Raw genomic sequence first — 23,537 nt, 5'->3', positions numbered from 1 at the left:
TGCCCTCCCGTATCCAGCGCTGCTGTCGCTCCGGTTCGGGCGCCATGTAAACAAACATGGCCGCCGGAGCAGCGCTGCATTCAGCTTCCTGCCGGACCCGACAACCTTCCGGCCCCCGTACACAATGCTGTGTATAGGGACGGGTAGGCGTACCTGGCCACGGCCGGCCAGAAGCTGAATGCAGCCCTGCTCCTGCGGCCATGTTTGTTTACATGGCGCCCGGACCGGAGCGACAGCAGCGCTGGATACAGGATGGCACCGGAAGGTAAGTACAGCTTTATTGTTTTAGGCAGCCCGCTCCCGGCCACATATATATATATTTTTTTTAAAACTCGGACAACCCCTTTAAAAATGCGCTTACGATTCATAAATCCTCTGCTGCAAAATGGACGAACCAAATGGGATGAAAGGCCAAAAGCTTCATCCCCAATAAACACCAAAGGCAGACTAGTGTTTGTTCCTGCCGGTGTTTTTGGTCTTGGCACATTAAGGTGATTCCCTATTAATTGTTTCCCCATTGCACTGGTCTCCCAAATGCGCGAGTCATTGGTGCTCCCCTATGACCCAGTCTCAATTGCTATGAAATTTGAGTCCGCATCGGCCAATGCAAGAAGCACAACGGAAAAATACTTTTTATAATTAAAAAAATTGGGAACCAGAATTGGGGGGCTGGATGACACGTATGTGCTTGCCATCGAGAGCCCCAATACAATTGGGAAAGTCAAAAAATTTGATGAAACTAAATCAAATGCCTGCACATCGGGAAAGGGGATAAATATGGGCTGCAGCTTTTGCCAGATGACACCGGCAGTTTCTTTAACAATATTGGATATTGTGCTTTTCCCGATAAGAAACTACAGATGCAAGGAGCCATAGGGGAGCCTGAAAATAAACAATAAGAAAAATTAAGAAGGGCACATAATTTTAATAAATTAATACTTTTGAAACAATTTAAAAACAAAAATCAAAACCTACCGCAAAGTAACTAATAAACGCTCCGTTGCAGAAATAGGACAACGCATAACAGTTTCTTGTTTGGATAAATCATAAGAGCACAACTGCAGTAAAAGGTCAAACTGCATGACATTTAGCCGACAAAATGGCTGGAATTTATGAGGATACCTGCATTAAGCCAAAAGATCTCAAACAAAAAACAACAAAAACATTACCTTCGCAGCTCAGCAAATAATTTACAAAAATGACCATGCGTATCCCTTATCTGGAGCAGAGGGTGAATCCATAAGCGTTTTGGCTGGAGACGCTGCAAACGCTTTTTCTACATTAAAAAAAATAACAATAATACATTTACACAATAGTTGGTACAAATAGCAGATTAAGAACAAAAAACTTTAAACAAAAAGGGAAAATAAATACCTGCAGAATTCTCCTTCTCCTTGACGCCATTCCCATAAGAACTGCCACTCCACCCATAAATAAGGGGTGCACGGCCGACATCAGAAGTTTATGCAAAATAATGACAAAATCCAAAAATACACTTCTCCTTTAAGAGCACACAGTAGCAGGACCAGACGCATCCAGCAAAAAATACAGGAGGTGCGTTTGCACTAATATATTGGCTAAACAATAATGAACTAATGAGCGCATGCGTTTGTAAAATAAAGAATACGTTTAAAAACGCACGCGCTCGAAACGCAATGAAAATGCAACCAAAGCGCAATGTGTGAACGCGCCCTGAACGTTATTAAAAGCTCTTGTTCTTGTTTGCCAATTAGCCGCATCAGCTTGAGAATCGGGTGCCATTCATTCATGAAGTCGTCAGAATAACGTGTGGTTGGGAGGTTTTTTTTAATTCTCGGTCCTCTTGGAATCGCGTTCTTTGATAAATAGGACTCTAACGTCTCCGTATCCCACCAGATTCCCATCTCTTCTTCCAATAACTTGGATAGCTGATCCCATTGCACAGAAGAGCTTGAGCTCGGGGATTATCCTGGGCTGGTTCTGTATTAGGGCTCATTCACATAGCCGTCTGCGGGGACGTACATGCGGCCGCAAATTTGCGGCCGCATGTACGTCCCCATAGACGGCAATAGCGGCGCGGCGCAGATGCGGTGCCACACATGTGTGGCACCGATCCGGGCCGCACACCGCAAAAAGATAGAGCATGCTCTATCTTTTGGCATGTGTGCGGCCGTGCGCAGCTATTCTCTATGGAGAGAGGAGGGGTCACCTCCTTCTCCTCTCCAGCACACGGCGGTATGCCCGCACGGCGGGCATACCGCTGTGTGAATGTACCCTTATAGATAGCTGCTTCTTTCTGTTTTCTGTCAATGCTGCTTAATGGAGTTACAAGTCTTGATTACCAAGCGATGCGGTTTCCCATAACCCAGAAGGATCTTTTCCATCTAAATAGTGAGAACTTAGTGACATATGATATAGTTATGGATCACTCCGGACTTGTATACATATCATTATGGATAAACGTGATTGAGCTAAAAAATAGTCCCCGATGTCAAATAAGACAAAAAAAGAGCATCAAAAGTTTTTTTATTTTTCACCGATCACAAACTATATCAAAAATGTATGTAAATTATGTAACTGATACATTAGACACAAATGTATCAGTTACAAGCAGTTTGGAGGATACACATATATAAAAGAATATCACAAAGTCATTCTAAAGCCAAATAATATTCAGAGAAACAGGCCGGGGCGTCTAGAATACGCTGATGAGTCTAGGACACTGCATCTATGTAAGAAAGAATATAAAAATACATCAATCCATGTAAAAAAGTCTAAAAAATAGTAAAATAGTAGTCAAAATAAATGTTCGATGTTCCGATGCATCTTGTATTAGCAGCTGTCAGTTATGGAGACAAAGGCTAATTTCATGCAGATATTGTCCTCTCAATCGTCACTCACTTGTGCACGGCGCATGTGATACAGGCCACGCCCCCCCCTTCCGATTCATCACGAGCGGGGGAGGGGGGCTTAGGTTTCCATTGGGGGCTGCTGGGCAAAGTGACATCAGGTCCAACCTGAGTATTTGCGTAGAAGTAATGATAAATCTCCTCCAACCTACCTACCATCACCAGTCACTTATGGCAGCACTTGCAGCGTCCGCTTCCCGGAATGATGTCCTGCGCTGCGAGTGGTACGGTTAATACAGAATACACACCCGATTCTCTGGGCAGCTGTATATATAGATATATACCTACAGAATAGCAGTTAAACTTCCAAAAGATGATCTAGAAAACTATACATGTCTGTAGGAAATAACAATGGATAAAGTGCAGAAAACCCGGCTCACCATCCGATATGAGATAAAAGATTTCTATAAAGTTTATAACGACCCAATGTGTTGTGTGGAGTTTATGCAGTTGTTAATAAGTAGATTATGTTTGATATGAGCTCATTAGCGGTTTTATTCCCTGTACACGCGATAGCTAGATATGGACACTAGATGTCAGTGTTGTGCTCAGCTTTTAGTATGATTCCCGGAGCTACAGATCGTAACAAAGTATCAGCTCACTTTGTACTAACAACTGATACTTTGTTACAGGCTATTACGCCTTCCCTACAGCTACAGAGCTTCTTACTCGCTGATTTTATCCATTTCTCCTCACACACAATTTAAAATTCATAAAATATTAGCCCCCCCCCAATATGTTTCTCCAGTTCCCGGCCTTCCTCAGGGGAAATGGGCAACCACGAAGATTAGTGTAGTCCTGGTCCACGCCCCCACGTTTCGTGTATTTAAAACGCTTTTTCTCTGCTTATACTCGAGGCAATGGGGCACAGGGATCATAAATCCGGCGATGTCCGTCTGTTTTTGGGACCTTTTTCTGCTTTCCTGCCGGTCAGATGTATCTTAGCAGTTTTTCTTTATTGATACATGTGGCCTTTAGTGAATTTGCGACTTAACTTTGAAAGGAGAGACTATTTTAGCCGCGCGAAAAGTCTCAAAAATGAAAGACAAAAAAGTTTGATACATGTTCTCCAATGAGTTTTCCCATTTTCTAGGTGGTAAAGTCGAGTCTTCTGGAGTGTATTTGGGGATATCTTGTAACATCAATGTGTGAACTGAAGTGTAAAAACAAAGAAATAAAGGAGAACACAAACACAAAACGTCTAGAAAGGTTTTCTCTTTATTCATCCCAAGTATTATCCATGTTCTTCTCATGCAGAGGTAGAACTTGTGTCCAATCATTAATGCAAATGCAACATATTAACCTCAAATCTCAGGACTGTATGGCCATTGTCACGTCTGTCCTGGACACTTTGGTGATGGCACAAACACAGAAATACAGACTGGTGTTTCAGTTACATGTGGATCTTATGCTAAAAAATAATGACATTAAGTTTCCCTTTAAGTGATTTTTTTAAATGCAAGTAAATATCAAATGATTATTATTAGAAGTGCAGTAAATATAGAAGGCACCAGATACATATTTACTATATTTATTAGAGATTTATTTCTACTCCCCCTGAGCTGTGCCCCGTGAGACCCCGGAGCTGTGCCCCGTGAGACCCCGGAGCTGAGCCCCGTGAGACCCCGGAGCTGTGCCCCGTGTGACCCCGGAGCTGTGCCCCGTGAGACCCCGGAGCTGTGCCCCTTGAGATCCATGAGCCGTGCCCCGTTAGACCCCGGAGCTGTGCCCCGTGAGACCCCGGAGCTGTGCCCCGTGTGACCCCGGAGCTGTGCCCCGTGAGACCCCGGAGCTGTGCCCCTTGAGACCCATGAGCTGTGCCCCTTGAGACCCATGAGCTGTGCCCCTTGAGACCCATGAGCTGTGCCCCGTGAGACCCCGGAGCTGTGCCCCTTGAGACCCATGAGCTGTGCCCCTTGAGACCCATGAGCTGTGCCCCGTGAGACCCCGGAGCTGTGCCCCTTGAGACCCATGAGCCGTGCCCCGTTAGACCCCTGGGTGAGTCTCTGTGTGTAGGGAAAGCTGAGGAGCCTCATTATTGTGTGAGGGGTAAAACTATGGACCAGGAAATTGAGCTGTTATAGTTGTGACTATATTGTTCGCTCACCGGCCGTGTCCTCCTGCATCACTTATTGTTGGGAGACTTGTATTCCTGTTTCTCACCCAATAAATGGATACATTGTCAACTGGGTGTTACCATTCCCCTTTTCCCTTCAGGCTCATTAGTGTTATTTTAAAAATTGATTTTAGAAGGACTAAGGCCATAGATAACACATATAAGAAGATCCCACAGTCCCGGTGCCTGGATCTAGGAGTAATGTCCCTGGTTTATCAGGATGGATTGTGATGCTACATTTCTTATAACTGGCAGCGTCACATACAAGGCAATATGTATACACATACTGAGAATTATAGAACATGAAGAGAAAAAGTCATAAAGGAATTAAGAAGTTTCACATGAAATATGGAAAATAAAATGCAGTCAGATGTGGACCATCAGTACACAAGCGGGCACAATGCCCCAGACGTGAGCGGGCACAGTGTCCCAGACGTGAGCGGGCACCGTGCCCCAGACGTGAGCGTGCACCGTGCCCCAGACGTGAGCGGGCACCATGCCCCAGACGTGAGCGGGCACAGTGTCCCAGACGTGAGCGGGCACCGTGCCCCAGACGTGAGCGGGCACAGTGCCCCAGACGTGAGCGGGCACAGTGCCCCAGACGTGAGCGGGCACAGTGCCCCAGACGTGAGCGGGCACCGTGCCCCAGACGTGAGCGGGCACCGTGCCCCAGACGTGAGCGGGCACAGTGCCCCAGACGTGAGCGGGCACCGTGCCCCAGACGTGAGCGGGCACAGTGCCCCAGACGTGAGCGGGCACAGTGCCCCAGACGTGAGCGGGCACCGTGCCCCAGACGTGAGCGGGCACAGTGCCCCAGATGTGAGCGGGCACAATGCCACAGCTGCTCTTTCTCTACTCTATGGGAAGGCAACATCTTGTGTCCGCCGGCAGCCAGTGACGTCATGATGGACGGGCAGGACCACGCCGCAAATCACAGAGTGTGGACGGGCATAAATAATCAGACAGCGGAGGCCGGAGGCTTCAGGGGGCGTAGCCTGGAGCCCCTCCCGCTCATCTGCATATTTATATAAAAACTTTTTTAGACGAAACCGGATGTTCCCCGACGTATGAAAGACATTGTCGTCCCCCGAAGTAAAGAATGAACGAGCAGGTCTGGGCCGTCCAGCACCAGTAACCCTGATAGTAAATGGACTCTGGTGTATGGAGAGGAAATTGTCTGCAAGTCAGAACTGGGAGATTTTGGAATTGGAGCTCCAGACAAATTAAGTGACAATTATTTTTCTAAATTGCCGTGGGTACGAGGATTATCAATAACGCGTCATCACCAGGAACCCTCCAGCCGATCATTACAGCCCGAGACCAAGGGTGATGCCACACAGGGCGGTTTTGAGTCATTATTTTGAAAACGCATCAATTTTTGTCCATTTTTAATTAAGATAATTAGGAAAACCGGACAAAAATGGACACATTTTCCAAAAAAGGACTAAAAACGCCATGTGTGGCATCAGCCGAAAGAAAAGCATCCACAGAGGTGGCAGCGATCAGTGTGTAAGTGCGTGTAATGTCACCAGAGTCACAACATTTTTGGTAGAATTTTTGATGGCCAATGGTTTGGATGTTTGGATAAGTGATGGAACAAGGTTAAACTGATCAACCAAAAATAATTGAAAAAAAAAACAAACAATCGATCACAGTGTATTCTTATTATCAAAGTTATGTCCATTACATATGAATTCTATAATGTGATGAGTCGGAGCTTAGATGGATTTCGAGGGGACAGAACCCCCTGTGCACACAATACACGGAGCCCCCAGGTCACATATATCGCATAAGGAATCCATTTACAAACTGAGTACAAAATATATTTGGGGCTTGAAGACTTGGTATGAAGAGAATTGGCTTCCACATGATTCTGCTGGTTCTGTCGGGTCTGGACCGGATGCTGTTCTGGACTCCCTGGGGACGACACTTACTCTTCTGCCATATACAAACGATACATCAGCGCAACAATAACGGCGGAAATCCCCGGGATAATCCAGTTACTCCACCAACTAGAGGGGAACAAGACGGCACAACAGTCAGCACAACAATGGTGAAACAACCTGTTTTATGGGTTTCCAGACCAGGTAATCGGGTCACATGTGTAACACAACTCCGAAAAGTAAAAGCGTCTCAGCTATCGCATGGGATCCGCCTAATCCTCCCGCCCCCTGCAATGGATGTTTAGGACCGTTGTATCCGATGTGTCGGCAGAACGACTCGTCATATCCTCAGCTAATCAATTTCAATCCATTATTGCAATTTAGATATTTATGGGTAATCCGAACCCCGGCCACTAATATCCATCATAAGAATGGGGGTCAGGACCTTTGTCCTCCAGGCAATGCGAGAGGTTACAGCACCCGCACTGGTCCTACATTCATTTTAGGACAACTTTTTACAATTTCTATTGAAATAGGCAAAGGAACTAAAGCCTTTCCATCCACTGTGTAGTTGTAGCGCTGGAGGCTCAGCAAATACCCAGCATGCACCGCGTTACATCTACAGACCTGTAATATGTAAGGCGGGAGGATAAAGCCAGGTCCTTGGGTTTTGTTACCCGGTGTCCAGGATTGGAGCTGAATTCTGAGCTCTCTGCTGCCCCCATATGAGATCTCCTCAGTGAACACAGAACAGGACCTTCCCCCTGAGTAACTGCTGTAGTATTCACACAGAAGCCTGCTACAGCAGTGACTCAGAGCAGAGGGAGGTCAGCTATAATCATACAATATAAGTGTATAATTCACAGTCTGGCTGCTACATTGTGTAGCACAAACTTGTCATCAGGATTGATTCAAAGGCGACCAGTGAGAATAAGTCAAATATCCACTGACTAATGTAATGAGGCCCGAAGGATCCGTGTTCCTATTTATACCATCATGTATGTTACAATGTGCCAATACCTGGATTCAGACTCCGAAGTGGTGATAAAGGTTTCCTAAAGAAAGAGGAAACAGAATAATTAGGAAAACATCCAGCACAACAATAACAGGAGGGTCTCGCTTCTAATAATCCTGATCACTTAGGCAGGACTGGTTCGGAGGGTCACTGCCGCAGCCTGTTATATTTTTATTAAAGGGTAAATGTCACCAACTTTAACCTTTAACCACCAGCCGCTGTCAAGTAGGGGAAGAAACGTCATTTTCTAGAATTCCCTCATTTATGGGAAAACCAAAAAGTAAAATCTTGTTCAAAGTCATATAAAAATGAGTCATATTTGGCTGAGATGAGTCAAGTTTAGAGGACGAGTCACTTAAGATGACTCTATCTTCAGTTCTATGGCACCTGTTGCTGGTGTCATATTGAAGATAAGGATCTGCTCTTGTCATTCACATCAGGCTGTGATCTACAGAACTAGAGGCAGCTAAATCATAGTTGTAAATGTGACCTGCAGATACAAATTGTTTTAACTGTCAGAATCTCTGGTTCTGTAGATCATAGAACCGCAAGTGATTTGTCTAAAAGACGAGATTCTTATCTTTCATAGAACACCAGTAGCAGGTTTCTAGGTGCTATAGTACAGAAGATAGGGGGTGTCTGAAGTAACCTTGCAGTCTCTAAACTTGACTCCTCTCTGGCAAAATCTGACTCTTCTCTGCTGATTGTCACATGAGTTTGAAGGAGTTTTTTTTCTTACATAGGTAAATGGGTGAGAACTCTTTCTAGAAAGGACAATTCATTCCCTATCTGAGACGGTGGGAGTTTAACGGGGTAATATTTGGTGACAAATTCCCTTTAAACTTCCCTTTGGAGAGGAGTGGTAAAACAGACTGTAACGTGACACTGATATGTATTCGGTACTCTGATCATTTGGGTAAGTCCCATCTGACATTATACCTCTCCATCGATAGCTGGGGATTAGCTCATAGCGGAGTTCTCCTTACAGAGACTTTGCCAATTACAGCTGCCTTGCAGACTTATAGAGACTTATAGCCATTGATGCTCCACTAGGGGATTCTGGGAAATATGCAAATAAGTTTTTCAGGACGGAATAAGAAAAACCACGCCTCTTTTTCTACCTTGTAAGTCAGCCCCTTTACCATCAAGTCTGACTTACAGGAAGCCTGACATGATGTGGGATTAAAGCCAAGCTAGAATATCTATTCCGGAAGGAGCAGCATTGTTTCGACGTGGTTGTGTCTCTTCAGTACAGTGCAGGGAGCTGGTTATTTGGACTGTGTGCAATCTGATGAAGTTGTGAATATTTAATACATGGCCTATTGTTTTTATGGGTTGGCCGCACCCAACATGACCAGAGTCACCCAGTGTAGTGATTGGGTCCATGAACAACAAAACAGATCCCACATGGGATGCCATGAAGAACAGGGACATAGATCGGAACCCTTCATACACCTAAAGCCTCAATGTAACTGGATATGTGTCCAGTCATCCAGCAGCGTCAGACAGTGTCACCTGGCAGGACCTTTACTAACCCAGCAGAACTGCCTCTTATAAAGTATAACTCACCGTTGGTTTCTGGATTTTAGAGCGATCATCCTGTTGGGGAAAACAAAAAGAAAAAAATGACACTTAATAATAACAAAAATTTACAATGTATCCAAATTCAATTCAGGGATCTGTTCATGTCTCGTCCACACACAAAGAAAACCTTCATCTTTATTGGTCACGTTCACATGTTGCCTTTTTTTGATGCGTATTAAAGAAAATTAGTTTAAAAAATTGTCCTCTTCATCTCGATCCTGGCGCTGTCCGCCACTAGTCTTGACACAGCAGAATCACCTAGAATAGAAAGGTATAATTAGCAGCCCGGAGTGTAGGGACAAGATGTCCAGAGCTCTGGGCAGCTAATTATGCACGCCCCCTCACCTCCCTCTCCCCACGCCTCCCCTCCCTCTCCCCACGCCTCCCCTCACCTCCCTCTCCCCACGCCTCCCCTCACCTCCCTCTCCCCACGCCTCCCCTCACCTCCCTCTCCCCACGCCTCCCCTCACCTCCCTCTCCCCACGCCTCCCCTCACCTCCCTCTCCCCACGCCTCCCCTCACCTCCCTCTCCCCACGCCTTCCGTGTATAATTAGCAGCCCGTAATGCCGGACAGCTTGTCCCCACACTCCGTGCTGCCAATTCATACTTTTTCAGGTGAGCCCAGTGTGTCAAGACTAGCGAAGATGGTGCCGGGATCAAGATGAAGAGGAGCGAGGGTGAGTTTTTTTTTTAATATATATTATATTTATATATATTGTGTCATATACAGCAGCCAATCAGAGGAGACACCGCAGGAGCCTGAGCCAATGGAGAGACAGGAATCGTGCAAAGAGCCACCTCCGACCCCTGTAGAAATTGTCAATTATCTGTGGTCGCCAATCACAACGGAAATCTACCACCAGGATGAAGGATTGTAAACCAAGCACCGACATCCTGGTGTATACCCAACCTTGCATGACCTGCTCTTCTTTTATCTTCGTATGCTCTGATTTATAAGAAAAAAAAGGCTTTACAAATTATGCAAATGAGCCTGAGGGGCTCCCATTAACATCTATGGAGCCTGGGGTGTCTCAAACTCGTTCGCATAATTTTAGAAGCCTTTTTATGTAAAATCCAAGAAATAAGAAGATAAAAGAAGAGAAGTTCCTGCCAGAGGAGGCACACACCACTATGACAGTGCTTGGTTTACAATCCTTCATCCTGGTGGTAGATTTCCTTTAAGTAGCGGGAAAAAAAAAAAGGTGAGGTCACACATAGCGCTTCCACATTTAAATAATACAAGACACCGAGTGTTGGTTACCGATCGCATGTGTTTCCATAGAAACGTATATGTGATCGGGCTGTGGCCCGCCCCCACGCGCTTATATTCCGCTTCTAAAGCGAGTGAAATCGACTGTATGTGACCGCACACAAACGGGGCAGCAAGACCTTAAAGGGCATCTACCACCAGAAAGAAGGACTGTATGCAAATGAGCCTGAGGGGCTCCGGGCTCCGTGTGTGTTAATGGAGCCTGGAGCCCCTCAGGCTCATTTGCATACAGTCTTTCATCCTGGTGGTAGATGTCCATTAAGAAATCCATGTAGGTAAGTCCCTCCTGGGTAGGTAGAGACTGATAGACCTGTTAAGCTAGACATTCACTAGGTATAATCTACAGGACACTCACAGGATGAAGTTCTCCTATTATAAATTCCTTTGACATGTTCCTGGCATCTGTCGAGTGTCCGATGTCTTCGAAGGTCTCCGTTGCGTCTCCTCCCGCCTGTTCCCGGAGAACCTCCTCTCCGCCCGGATGCTGAAACCAACAAATCACAAGGAACCTGGTCATTCACTAATCACAAGACTGATGAAGCTCCTCCCACCCAGCACTCGGAGGGGACATTATTTATCAATATTTATCAATGAACTTGTAATTATTCATATATTTCCTACAACCCATCAGCAGTTACACGGGCTTTAGAGCTGCTGAGGAGGCCCACATGTATCTAATGATTCCACAGGGGGGGCCTGTATCTAATGATTTCATAGGGGGGACTGTATCTAATGATTCCATAGGGTGTGGAGGGCTGTATCTAATGATTCCACAGGGGGGGGCTGTATCTAATGATTCCACAGGGGGGGGGCTGTATCTAATGATTCCACAGGGGGGGGGGGGCTGTATCTAATGATTCCACAGGGGGGGGGCTGTATCTAATGATTCCACAGGGGGGGCCTGTATCTAATGATTCCACAGGGGGGGGGGGCTGTATCTAAGGATTCCATAGGGGGGGGGGCTGTATCTAATGATTCCATAGGGGAGCTGTATCTAATGATTCCATAGGGGGGAGCTGTATCTAATGATCCCAAAGGGTGTGGGGGGCTGTATCTAATGATTCCATAGTGTGGGGGGGCTGTATCTAATGATTCCACAGGGGGGGCCTGTATCTAATGATTCCACAGGGGGGGGGGCTGTATCTAATGATTCCATAGGGGGGGGCTGTATCTATTGATTCCATAGGGTGTGGGAGGCTGTATCTAATGATTCCATAGGGGGGCTGTATCTAATGATTCCATAGTGTGGGGGGGGGGGCTGTATCTAATGATTCCATAGTGTGTGTGGGGGGGGGGCTGTATCTAATGATTCCATAGTGTGGGGGGGGGGCTGTATCTAATGATTCCATAGTGTGGGGGGGGCTGTATCTAATGATTCCATAGTGTGGGGGGGGGGGGCTGTATCTAATGATTCCATAGTGTGGGGGGGGGGGGCTGTATCTAATGATTCCATAGTGTGTGTGGGGGGGGGGGCTGTATCTAATGATTCCATAGTGTGGGGGGGGGCTGTATCTAATGATTCCATAGTGTGGGGGGGGGCTGTATCTAATGATTCCATAGTGTGGGGGGGGGGGGCTGTATCTAATGATTCCATAGTGTGTGGGGGGGGCTGTATCTAATGATTCCATAGGGTGTGGGGTGGAGCTTATATAAAATACTCATGAGGGGGGCATTTTGGATGATAAACTACAGAATATTTTATGCAACAGGAGACTTTTAGTTTCTGAATTTGAAACACCGTCACATGAGTTCCCTGCAAAGGGGCCCCCTGAGGCTTTGTCACCAGGGGGCCTACTGATACCTGGAGCCGACCCTAGTAGCGGTCATCTTCTGCAGATTTCTATACATCCATGTCAGATATTAAAGGGGCAGAGCCCTTATTATCATGCGCTGAACCCATTACTCGTTACCCAGTGATAACACTAAACAATGAATCTTTCTTTTCTCTGGTGTCCAACACAAACAAGAGAGAGCGGGAGATTTCTCAGAGCGTCGGTGAACATAAACTACTCCAGGTACATCATCCAGCAGGATTTCTGACTATGAAGACTTCTTGAGACCAATTATCAGTTTGTTAAGTACCTCACTTAATTTTCGGGAGTACCCACTATGCCTAGCCCCTTTGTGAAGACCGCACCTGCTTTTGTGAAGACCACACCCACTTTTGTGAAGACCACGCCCATTTTTGTGAAGACTGCACCCGCTTTTTGAACAAGGCAGAAAATGGTTCAAATAATACTCCAGAATCCTCCCATAGAGATGGATAGATCTAACCCCTCCCCCCCCGTGTGTTCCTTGTTCCTGCAGCAGCAATGGGATTTTATAGAATTTATACACAGGCAGTCCCCGGGTTACGTACAAGATAGGGTCTGTAGGTTTGTTCTTAAGTTGAATTTGTATGTAAGTCAGAACTGTATATTTTATCATTGTAATCCCAGAAAGAATTTTTTTGGTCTCTGTGACAATTGGATTTTAAAAATGTTGGGTTGTCATAAGAACCAGGAGTAACAGTAAATCTTCATTACAGACACCTGTGATAACTGTTATAGGTGATTATTGTAGCCTAGGACTAAAGTACAGGAAATTACCAATATGCAGAGGTCCGTTTGTAACTAGGGGACGTATGTAAGTCGGGTGTTCTTAAGTAGGGGACCGCCTGTACTGGGTGTAACACAAAATATGCATTAAATACCCAATGATATTCAACCCGGCCTCCTACCCCTAATCCCTGGGAGTTGGGCGAGGAATGGTGGGGGAGGGGGAATTTAAAAATAGAGGGTCAACTTGATAGATTGGAAAGATTTTTAAGACATTTTTGTCAGATATTTATTGAGATTTGGCGATTGCAGCGCCATTAGTCAGTCATGGATTGAATCAATGGAATTTGTCTTGGGGAACCCAAATCTGCAATAAAAATGGGTTCCCATTTAAGATTTTAAAGTTGCCCTGTGCAGCACCCCTGGGGTTGGGGGGGTTTGGAGGCGGAGTTTGGTATAACTGGATAGGTTTTTGAAAAAATATTTGACATGTATATTTGTAGTTTTTCGGTCTGATGTGTATTTCACAAGATACTTTGTAGAAATTAAAGTGAACATTATTGCGCTCAGCGTGGCACAGTACAGGCCAAACGCCCCTGCAAATACTGGGAATGCTACACACTCATCCCATGGGGAAGCAGATCCTGGTCACCATTTTTGTGCATTCTCTAAGTATTTGCACTATTTCTGACTATCTACAGTATATGTACAGTTTCTATTATTCAATTCACAGGTGACCGAGTCGTCCGGCTCCAACCATCTAGTTACACCACAACCCTGGGGGCAAACCCGTCCTGCTCCGGACTGGACACCATGTAATGTGTATGAAGGGGTCCTGACTTCCATCCAATGGGGCTCATTTACTTACCCGGTCAGGTCGCGATCCCGCGACGTGTTGTCCGACGTTGATTCGGTGCTTGCCGGGATGCACTAAGGTCGTGTGCCCGATGTCCCCCAGGTGTTGCTGCTGCTGCACCGGAGTCCGGCGGAGTTCACCATCCTCTTCCTGGTGCATGTAAGCGCGTGTCAAGCAACACATTTTTTTTTTTTTTTAATTCCGTGTTTTTTCAAATCCGTTGGGTTTTCCGATGGCCAGGCCCCTTGATTTCCGTCGCATGAAACCCGGCGCGGATGCGACACAATCCGATCGCGTGCGCTAAAAAACCCGGGGCAAAACGGCGCAAGCCGGTAATTTTCTGGAAACCCGACGAAAATGAGCCCTTAGTAAATGAGCCCCAATGTCTGATCTGTTGAACTATTGGATGGAGATAAGTTTTCCTCAGAGGTCCTGGCAGCGGCTCTCTGATGATGGAGAACTTGTGCAGGGGTCAGGATATATATATAACATTGGCGAGCCTTAGGCTACATGCACACTGCTGTTGCCCGCTGTACCGTAGCACAGCGGGCACACGGCAGCGTGCGGGGAGAGGAGATGAGCGCTGTTCATCCCCGCCCCTCTCCATAGGGACGTATGGCGCACGGCACCGTAATACGGTAAAAGATATGAATGTCCTATCTTTTCCCAGGTACAGAGCGGTACTTTGCAGCGCGTGTGCGCCTCTGTGCCACTCCCATGGGGCACCGTGCGCCCATTGGGGGACGTATTTAGGCCTTATATATTTCAGCCGTATATACGTCCCCCATGTGGCAGTGCAAGGAAACCCCAGAGGAGGAGGAGCTGCCGATACAGCCGTGAAATAGGATTGGATGGTTAATGCAGAAACCCCATAGGACTAATCACATAATTTCAGGTCCAGAATAATAAAGCAAATAAGAACATTGTGCTAATCCAGGTAATCTCCACAGCGGAGGGAATACAGGAGGTAATCTGCTGATAAATATTTGCTGTGTGCAGGTTATAGGCACAAGGTCGGGGTGTAAGCTCCTGGGCCGGGATCACTGTGTGCCGATACACAGAATATTCTGAGATTCCACCTCGTGGAGAAACCCTACAGACGCTGCCAGGGAACGTGACTCAGCAAAGCCACAGCCAAGAGGAAACAAAGAGTAGAGAACATTAGGTAACAGCCGCGACCCCTGACCTCACATCACCCCTGACCTCACATCACCCCTGACCCGCAGATAAAAGAGTCACAGTGCAAAAAGGTTTAAGACTTCATAAAAAAGACAAGATTCGGCTGTTTTATAGGACATTGTATAAAGCTGATAGATTTTCTTGGAAAGGATTGCGTTACTTTTATACGGCCGAACAATACAAGGAATATGTGAGATGTGCCGGGGGGATCCCACATGGTTTCTATGGCTACATTTACATTGCTTTTTGGACACACTCAATGTATACAAGATAAAAGCCTCCAATGTATATTATAAATGTCTCCATAGACTTGTAGCGGCAGGTAGAGACATCATTTTTTACCTCTGTCTGCACAATATACGTAGAATTCAGCAAAAAAAGAAACAGGGTGAAAAAATGTAACCAGCTGCACTTCTTACTTCCTGCTGGAGAGCGCAATATGCACTCAGTGAACAGCATTAGAGGCTCAGCGGAGGCCGGGGATGGGTGCCGCACAGTTACATCCATCCCCGGCCTCCGCTGACCGTACACTGTGGGCATTTCCCCATTCATATAAGGTCAGTTACATCATTTGGAAGAACATTAGCCAATAAGTAGCTGCTGCCGATGATCTTTCCCTCATTCAGGTGGGAGGGATGAATAAGAGAATGTATCCCACTGTAGGGGCATAACGTGGGGTATAGTAGACCCTCCAGTGTAAGGATTGGTGAGAAGTGCCACGTCAACAACTACAGCCTGTACACTGATGATGCCACGTGACCCCAACTTCTATATCGGCCCCTAGTGATCCCATCACTTTTTGGACAGCGCCCTCCTCCCGGGATCACATGCAGTTTAGTTTTTTTAGTTTTGAAAGCCAAATATTCTTTTACAACCTTAACAAATAGTGGTAAAGTAATTGAGGCCGGGATCTCCCTGCAGGGCCCGGTGCAAGGTCCATCACTAGTGATAGGTGGGGGGTGGGTGGCGCGTGGCCTCGTGTCAGTGCCACATACAACGATACACAGATCTCAGTTCTTAGGGTAAGATAATAACCGATATCATTTCCTATGAGCTTGTGGTTTCCCGGCCTCGCACAGTCCAGTAGCCGCACAATGGGATTTCCTCCTCGTACATATTTGGGGGAGGTGGGGGGGGGGGGGTGTTTCTGTTCTGTAAAACAAAACACAAAAAAGTGCCACGTAGACATTTCTATGGATTGAATATCCACTGGTTCAGTTTTTAAAAGTAAAAAGAATTAAAAAAAAAAATCTTATTCTCCGAATTTGAGAATATTAACTACTTACCTGCCAGGACATGGCCGTCCAATTAAACTGACAGCCCTGACTAGCAGCAAAAAGGGCTAAATGCAGGCATTCCTCGACTTAAAGACACCCGACTTACAGACCTCTCTGTTCCCTGTGACCTCTGGTGACCTCTCTGCCCCCTGTGACCTCTGGTGACCTCTCTGGATGTTACTTTAGTCCAGATGAAGCTTTATTGATAATCTTTGTCCCTATGACAGCACAAAATTTTCAAAATCCAATTGTCACTGGGAGAAAAACAATTTGTGTGGAGCTACAACTATAAAATATAGAGAAGTGATCTTGTACGTAACTCAGGGACTGTCTGTAAATGGAAATCCTAGAGAAAAACCTGTGAGAGTCCGGCAGATCTTCACCTTCCATTAGGACAATGGGGGATATTTATCATACGTTGGCGCTCGTGCCCAGCGTATCCCGGCTACAACAAAATCAACCAAAACACATTGTGAACCGCCCCCGATGATTGTCGCCCACATTCTAATGAAACGCCTTCACTTCGGCACAAAGGGTTTGTCCAGAGAAAAAAAAAACTTTCCAAAGCGCTGCTGCCGTGCCCATGGCGGTGCCACTTCTCTGGATCTGCCATCTGTCATCGTATGTGAAGGTAGAGGAAACGGCGCGGAGCCCCTCACATACAAAGTTGATAAGCATCGCCTATAGGCAGATCAGGCCCAGTGGGAGCAGCAGTAAATGTCACCGGGTCCCAGAGGCCTGGGAGGGCCATAAGCCACCACTAAGAAGACTAGTGCTATCACCCATACATTATAGTCAGGGGCACAGACTTTGCATTGGGGCTCATCTGCTGCCTCCCTGTTGAGGTCCTTCTTGGCTGAGGTTCTTCTTGGCTGAGGTCCACTCTTCTTCTACACCCACGTCTTTTATATCAGTGCCCCGATAACATGTGAACCCTTCTGACCTCGCCTATAACTCCGCTGAGCGAGATCACCTTTGTACAGGATCACGAGTTTACTCATCATGAACTGATGGAGTCACGGTCCCATCAGATTAAACTTTGAAGTTAGACTCAAATGAACTGCACTCGAGCTACTACAACGACGTGAACTGCACTGAACCCTGGTCCGATTCACATTACAGGGACATTTGTGTCCTAGGAAACCTGAATCTAAGGTGTTTGCGCCTTTACCAGGAATAAGGGAAAAACTTTGGTACCTCGCCGGCCATTGGAACTTTCATGAGATTGTGTTACATACCGTAATAGAAGATGTTACAATCACCGGGACTGCAAAGGTCCCTTCATCAGGCCTGATATAATGAGAATTCTGATGTTACACATATTGTAAACACCCATAACGAGGTGCTTAACCCCTTATGGACACAGCCAGTCTGGCTCAGCCCCTTTTTTTGAGCGGCGCTTCATATGGTTATTACTTTTGAACATTTTAACTTTTGAGAGTGTTTTTTTTGTCATACTTTGTACTTCATGTTAGTGGTAATTTTTTTTTTTTGTGACAAGTTTTGTATTTAATTAAAAAAAAAAATAGTGACATTTTTAAAAAATTCCACCATTTTAAAAATGCTCAATTATCTGATTTACTAATTAATGTAACTAATTTGAGTTTTAATACCCAAATTAGTTGTGAACTAACATTCCCCATATGTCTGCTTCATCCTTTTTGTTATCCAATTTTTCCCGAGCACGGAGACCCCCCACATGTGAACACTACTTGTATGGGGCTCACATAGAGGCACAAAAGGGGAGGAGCTACGTGCAGCTGCCAGTTTTACCCTAGAGGCTTAGGCAGTTTTAAAGAGAACCTATCACCACATTTTTTACATATACAGCCAGTGACAGGTTCCCATAAAGCCCTCTTAACTAATCGACACCTTCTGTTAGCTAAAAATTGTTTCTCTTACATCCATGTTATATTCCCTGGCATCAGAGAAGGCTTGTCCTGCTCAGCCAGCCCATCCCAGGTCCATTACACTTTATAACATTAGCAAACTGTACACCATGTATGTATGTGATGACATGAAATCACAGCAGGCATCTACAGGCTTTCCATCCTCATTGGAGGCTGCTGGGATTTCATGTCATCACATACATACATGTGGTAGGAGGACTTTAGATGATGTCATCCTGGTCATGTGACTTTAAGTGCCCAATGAGTTCTCTCTTAGTGTTCCATACAGCAGAATATCATAGCCCTTGGACCTGTCAATCAGGAACAAGCAGGCACATTATCAGTGAAACATTGCTGCTGAGTGTTGGGTATCCTCTCTGTGATCAGAATCTGAGGACAGGTTTTGTAGTTCCCGGCTGCACACGGGAAGGTCCCCTTTTGTAGGTTTGATGGACATTCAGCAATTGTGCACACAAATAGTGCAGTAATTTACACTGGGATGTTAGATTGTGTTGCAAGGGGTTAATTTATTGTCCCACAACTGAAAGGGTTATAAAGTGTCACCGCATGAAGGTGAAATTAAACAGTGTGCAAAAGTGTCAGGGACCTAGAAGCAGAAGAAAAGTGTTTGTGAGTGACGCCCAAAAACAAAAAAAGGCGCGATTGTATGAAAAGGACCAATAGTGAGAGGTGCCCACACAAGAGAAGAAAGGAAAGAACTGGCAGAATCATGAGTGCCCCCGTATCTTTAGGAGATCACCCCCCCCCATCCTTAGAGGACAATGTGGTGGAGTTTTCTCGAGGTTGTATTTCCAGACGTGTATTATAAGTCGCGAGCCGTGGGACACAATTCCTGATCTCCTTCTCTTTGTACTGGAGGAGACGGCTCCTGGGTATCCTGGTGTCTCTGCTGATACCCGGATACCCAGAAGCCGTCTACTCCAATAACTTGGAGGCAAATAATTGTTCACACGGCTCCAAGTGATCTCATGAACCCCTTATATCCACACCATGACGTTTGAGTTTTTTGGGTCAATTTTGCTGTTTGAGGACCTACTTTTTTGTGAAAAGACTTGGAGATTTTATTTGTACATACTTGGGGTTAGTAATGTTTTTTTTAATCGCAATTAATATAATTTTGGTTTGGTGGTTTCACAAAGTTTTCTGATTCGTCCAAAAATCGTCCGTGTCCTTGATAACAGAAATTTATAAAATAATGTTCAATATATACAGCAATGTGCAAGGATCCAGATTATCTAATCTATATATATATATTATGAAGACTGTACATAAAGCTCTGTTCACATTGCGCTAGTGTCTCCATAGGTGAGAGGCTTTCCTGATATATGCAGAATGTAAACACAGCCTTACAGGATCTTAGGCCTGGGGGCTTTGGGTTAAAAGGACTTATAACGTATCCATAGAATAGGTCTCCGCATCCCCACAGTTCAGATGTTCCCAGCAGCTAATAAACAAGAGAATGGAAGAGAAGGCAAACAGCGCCACTATCTATTTGGTGGCTATTTGCAAATTAGCTTTTTGTTCACTTGAATGGAAGCCGCAGTGCCTCATCCAGCCACTACACCGGGGAGGGAGCTGCCCACTTCCTCTTCCTCTTTGTTTATCAGACGTGGAGAACAGTTAATGTGTTGGGGTTCTGGATCATCAAAATGTTTAGAATACTTGCGAGAAATGAAAATGAAAAAATATGTAACAATATATATTCTATATCTGCGGTTCTACATCTGTAATTAGTGGTTACAAGATATGGTGGGCGCTCAGCTCGGTGGTTACAGGATATGGTGGGCGCTCAGCTCGGTGGTTACAGGATATGGTGGGCGCTCAGCTCGGTGGTTACCAGATATGGTGGGCGCTCAGCTCGGTGGTTACAATATATGGTGGGCGCTCGGCTCGGTGGTTACAATATATGGTGGGCGCTCAGCTCGGTGGTTACAGGATATGGTGGGCGCTCAGCTCGGTGGTTACAAAATATGGTGGGCGCTCAGCTCGGTGGTTACAAGATATGGTGGGCGCTCAGCTCGGTGGTTACAGGATATGGTGGGCGCTCAGCTCGGTGGTTACAGGATATGGTGGGCGCTCAGCTCGGTGGTTACCAGATATGGTGGACGCTCAGCTCGGTGGTTACAATATATGGTGGGCGCTCGGCTCGGTGGTTACAATATATGGTGGGCGCTCAGCTCGGTGGTTACAGGATATGGTGGGCGCTCAGCTCGGTGGTTACAAAATATGGTGGGCGCTCAGCTCGGTGGTTACAAGATATGGTGGGCGCTCAGCTCGGTGGTTACAGGATATGGTGGGCGCTCGGCTCGGTGGTTACAAGATATGGTGGGCGCTCGGCTCGGTGGTTACAAGATATGGTGGGCGCTCAGCTCGGTGGTTACCAGATATGGTGGGCGCTCAGCTCGGTGGTTACAGGATATGGTGGGCGCTCAGCTCGGTGGTTACAGGATATGGTGGGCGCTCAGCTCGCTGGTTACAGGATATGGTGGGCGCTCAGCTCGGTGGTTACAAGATATGGTGGGCGCTCAGCTCGGTGGTTACAGGATATGGTGGGCGCTCAGCTCGGTGGTTACAGGATATGGTGGGCGCTCAGCTCTGTGGTTACAAGATATGGTGGGCGCTCAGCTCGGTGGTTACAAGATATGGTGGGCGCTCAGCTCGCTGGTTACAGGATATGGTGGGCGCTCAGCTCGGTGGTTACAAGATATGGTGGGCGCTCAGCTCGGTGGTTACAGGATATGGTGGGCGCTCAGCTCGGTGGTTACAGGATATGGTGGGCGCTCAGCTCGGTGGTTACAGGATATGGTGGGCGCTCGGCTCGGTGGTTACAAGATATGGTGGGCGCTCAGCTCGGTGGTTACCAGATATGGTGGGCGCTCAGCTCGGTGGTTACAGGATATGGTGGGCGCTCAGCTCGGTGGTTACAGGATATGGTGGGCGCTCAGCTCGCTGGTTACAGGATATGGTGGGCGCTCAGCTCGGTGGTTACAAGATATGGTGGGCGCTCAGCTCGGTGGTTACAGGATATGGTGGGCGCTCAGCTCGGTGGTTACAGGATATGGTGGGCGCTCAGCTCTGTGGTTACAAGATATGGTGGGCGCTCAGCTCGGTGGTTACAAGATATGGTGGGCGCTCAGCTCGCTGGTTACAAGATGTGAGGAGGGGCAGGGAGCATTTGGGGGACTCTGCGTGGCCTGGGGGGTGCTGGTGGCACATACAGGTGTCACAGGTTATTGTCACTTAACACTATGTTCAGCTTTGTGGTCGCCCTCATGGGGCTGATGGTAATTCTGTATAAATGTGACTATTAAGCAGCTCGAGTAGATTCAATTATTCAGTTCCCTTAAGGTAACACGAGGCTGGACCCCGGGGAGGGCGAGTGACACCTCTCGTCTACACCCTGCAGGTAAGTTCTCCTGAAGTGAAGTCAATGGGGCGAGACCAATATAAGGCAGCCGCGGTGATATCAGTCATGTCTGCACATCCTCCGGTCCTGGTAGGTCCGGCACATCTACCTGCCGTCTACCTGTCCTCCTCTGTGGTCACTATGACCGGAGTCCTGCTCCCTCCCCATAAGACAAGGCGGCGGCCGCTCACTCACCTCCTCCAGGAACTTGGTGACATCGTACACCTTGTGGTGGATGATGATCCAGGTGCTCTTGCTGTGGTTGTGCTTCTGGATCTCGTCTAGAGTGTAATACTTCACGCTGCTCTTGTCAGCCATGATGTCCCAGGAGAAGTGCAGTGAGTGCTGCAGCCTGTGTGCTGCTGCTTCCTGCTCCCAGGACAACAGCTCCCGCCCTCAGCCCCACGCCTCCTCCCATTGGTCCATAGCCAGTAATGTAACGCCCCTTCAGGGCAGGCAGACCTAGATGTACACTGGAGGGAGGAATGTTTGCAGGAAAAGTCTCACAGCAGAGCGTCTGTATACGTGTGTATACGTGAGGTGACGTCCTGTATGTGTACGTGAGGTCCCGTGTGTGTACGTGAGACGACGTCCCGTGTGTGTACGTGAGGCGACGTCCCGTGTGTGTACGTGAGGCGACGTCCCGTGTGTGTACGTGAGGCGACGTCCCGTGTGTGTACGTGAGGCGACGTCCCGTGTGTGTACGTGAGGCGACGTCCCGTGTGTGTACGTGAGGCGACGTCCCGTGTGTATACGTGAGGTGACGTCCTGTGTGTGTACGTGAGGTCCTGTGTGTGTACGTGAGGTGACGTCCCGTGTGTATACGTGAGGTGACGTCCCGTGTCTATAGTGAGGTGATGTCCTGTGTGTATACGTGAGGTGACGTCCTGTGTGTATACGTGAGGTGACGTCCCGTGTGTATACGTGAGGTCCTGTGTGTATACGTGAGGTCCTGTGTGTGTGTACCTGAGGTGACGTCCTGTGTGTATACGTGAGGTGACGTCCTGTGTGTATACGTGAGGTGACGTCCTGTGTGTGTACGTGAGGTGACGTCCTGTGTGTATACGTGAGGTGACGTCCTGTGTCTATAGTGAGGTGACGTCCTGTGTGTATACGTGAGGTGACGTCCTGTGTGTGTACGTGAGGCGACGTCCCGTGTGTATACGTGAGGTGACGTCCTGTGTCTATAGTGAGGTGACGTCCTGTGTGTATACGTGAGGTGACGTCCCGTGTGTGTACGTGAGGCGACGTCCCGTGTGTATACGTGAGGTGACGTCCTGTGTCTATAGTGAGGTGACGTCCTGTGTGTATACGTGAGGTGACGTCCTGTGTGTGTACGTGAGGTGAGGTCCTGTGTGTGTACGTGAGGTGAGGTCCCGTGTGTGTACGTGAGGTGAGGTCCCGTGTGTATACGTGAGGTGACGTCCCGTGTGTATACGTGAGGTGACGTCCCGTGTGTATACGTGAGGTGACGTCCCGTGTGTGTACGTGAGGTGACGTCCCGTGTGTATACGTGAGGTGACGTCCCGTGTGTATACGTGAGGTGACGTCCCGTGTGTGTAGGTGAGGTGACGTCCCGTGTGTATACGTGAGGTGACGTCCCGTGTGTGTACGT

The 23,537-nt window shown here is 47.1% G+C and overlaps 1 protein-coding gene and 1 long non-coding RNA gene across 2 annotated transcripts; both read right to left on the bottom strand.

The window, feature by feature from the left end:
• Window positions 1–1,035: 1,035 nt before the first annotated feature.
• Window positions 1,036–1,453, bottom strand: LOC140133929 (uncharacterized). Its single transcript, XR_011855964.1, has 3 exons — window positions 1,375–1,453; window positions 1,170–1,276; window positions 1,036–1,122 (listed from the first exon to the last, which is right to left on the bottom strand). It is a non-coding gene; the product is annotated as an uncharacterized lncRNA (long non-coding RNA).
• Window positions 1,454–4,088: 2,635 nt separating this feature from the next.
• On the bottom strand, window positions 4,089–22,312 carry LOC140132380 (cytochrome b5-like). The gene is made up of 5 exons (XM_072151075.1): window positions 22,118–22,312; window positions 11,113–11,241; window positions 9,472–9,501; window positions 7,908–7,942; window positions 4,089–7,016 (listed from the first exon to the last, which is right to left on the bottom strand). Exons 1-5 carry the CDS (start codon window positions 22,238–22,240, stop codon window positions 6,935–6,937), a joined length of 399 nt encoding a protein of 132 aa, XP_072007176.1. The 5' UTR covers window positions 22,241–22,312; the 3' UTR covers window positions 4,089–6,934.
• Window positions 22,313–23,537: the final 1,225 nt, after the last annotated feature.

This window comes from Engystomops pustulosus, chromosome 5 (assembly GCF_040894005.1).
Source record: "Engystomops pustulosus chromosome 5, aEngPut4.maternal, whole genome shotgun sequence".
NCBI classification, from domain to species: Eukaryota; Metazoa; Chordata; class Amphibia; order Anura; family Leptodactylidae; genus Engystomops; species Engystomops pustulosus.
Note: the sequence above shows the minus strand (reverse complement) of the source record. Positions and strands in the feature narration are given on the sequence as shown.

Coding starts and splice junctions, on each gene's coding strand:
- LOC140132380 (XM_072151075.1), bottom strand. CDS start 22,240: ATGGCTGACAAGAGCAGCGTGAAGTATTACACTCTAGACGAGATCCAG. Junction 11,242..22,117: donor TCACCAAGTTCCTGGAGGAG/GTGAGTGAGCGG, acceptor TGTTGGTTTCAG/CATCCGGGCGGAGAGGAGGT. Junction 7,943..9,471: donor CTAAAATCCAGAAACCAACG/GTGAGTTATACT, acceptor CTCTTTCTTTAG/GAAACCTTTATCACCACTTC.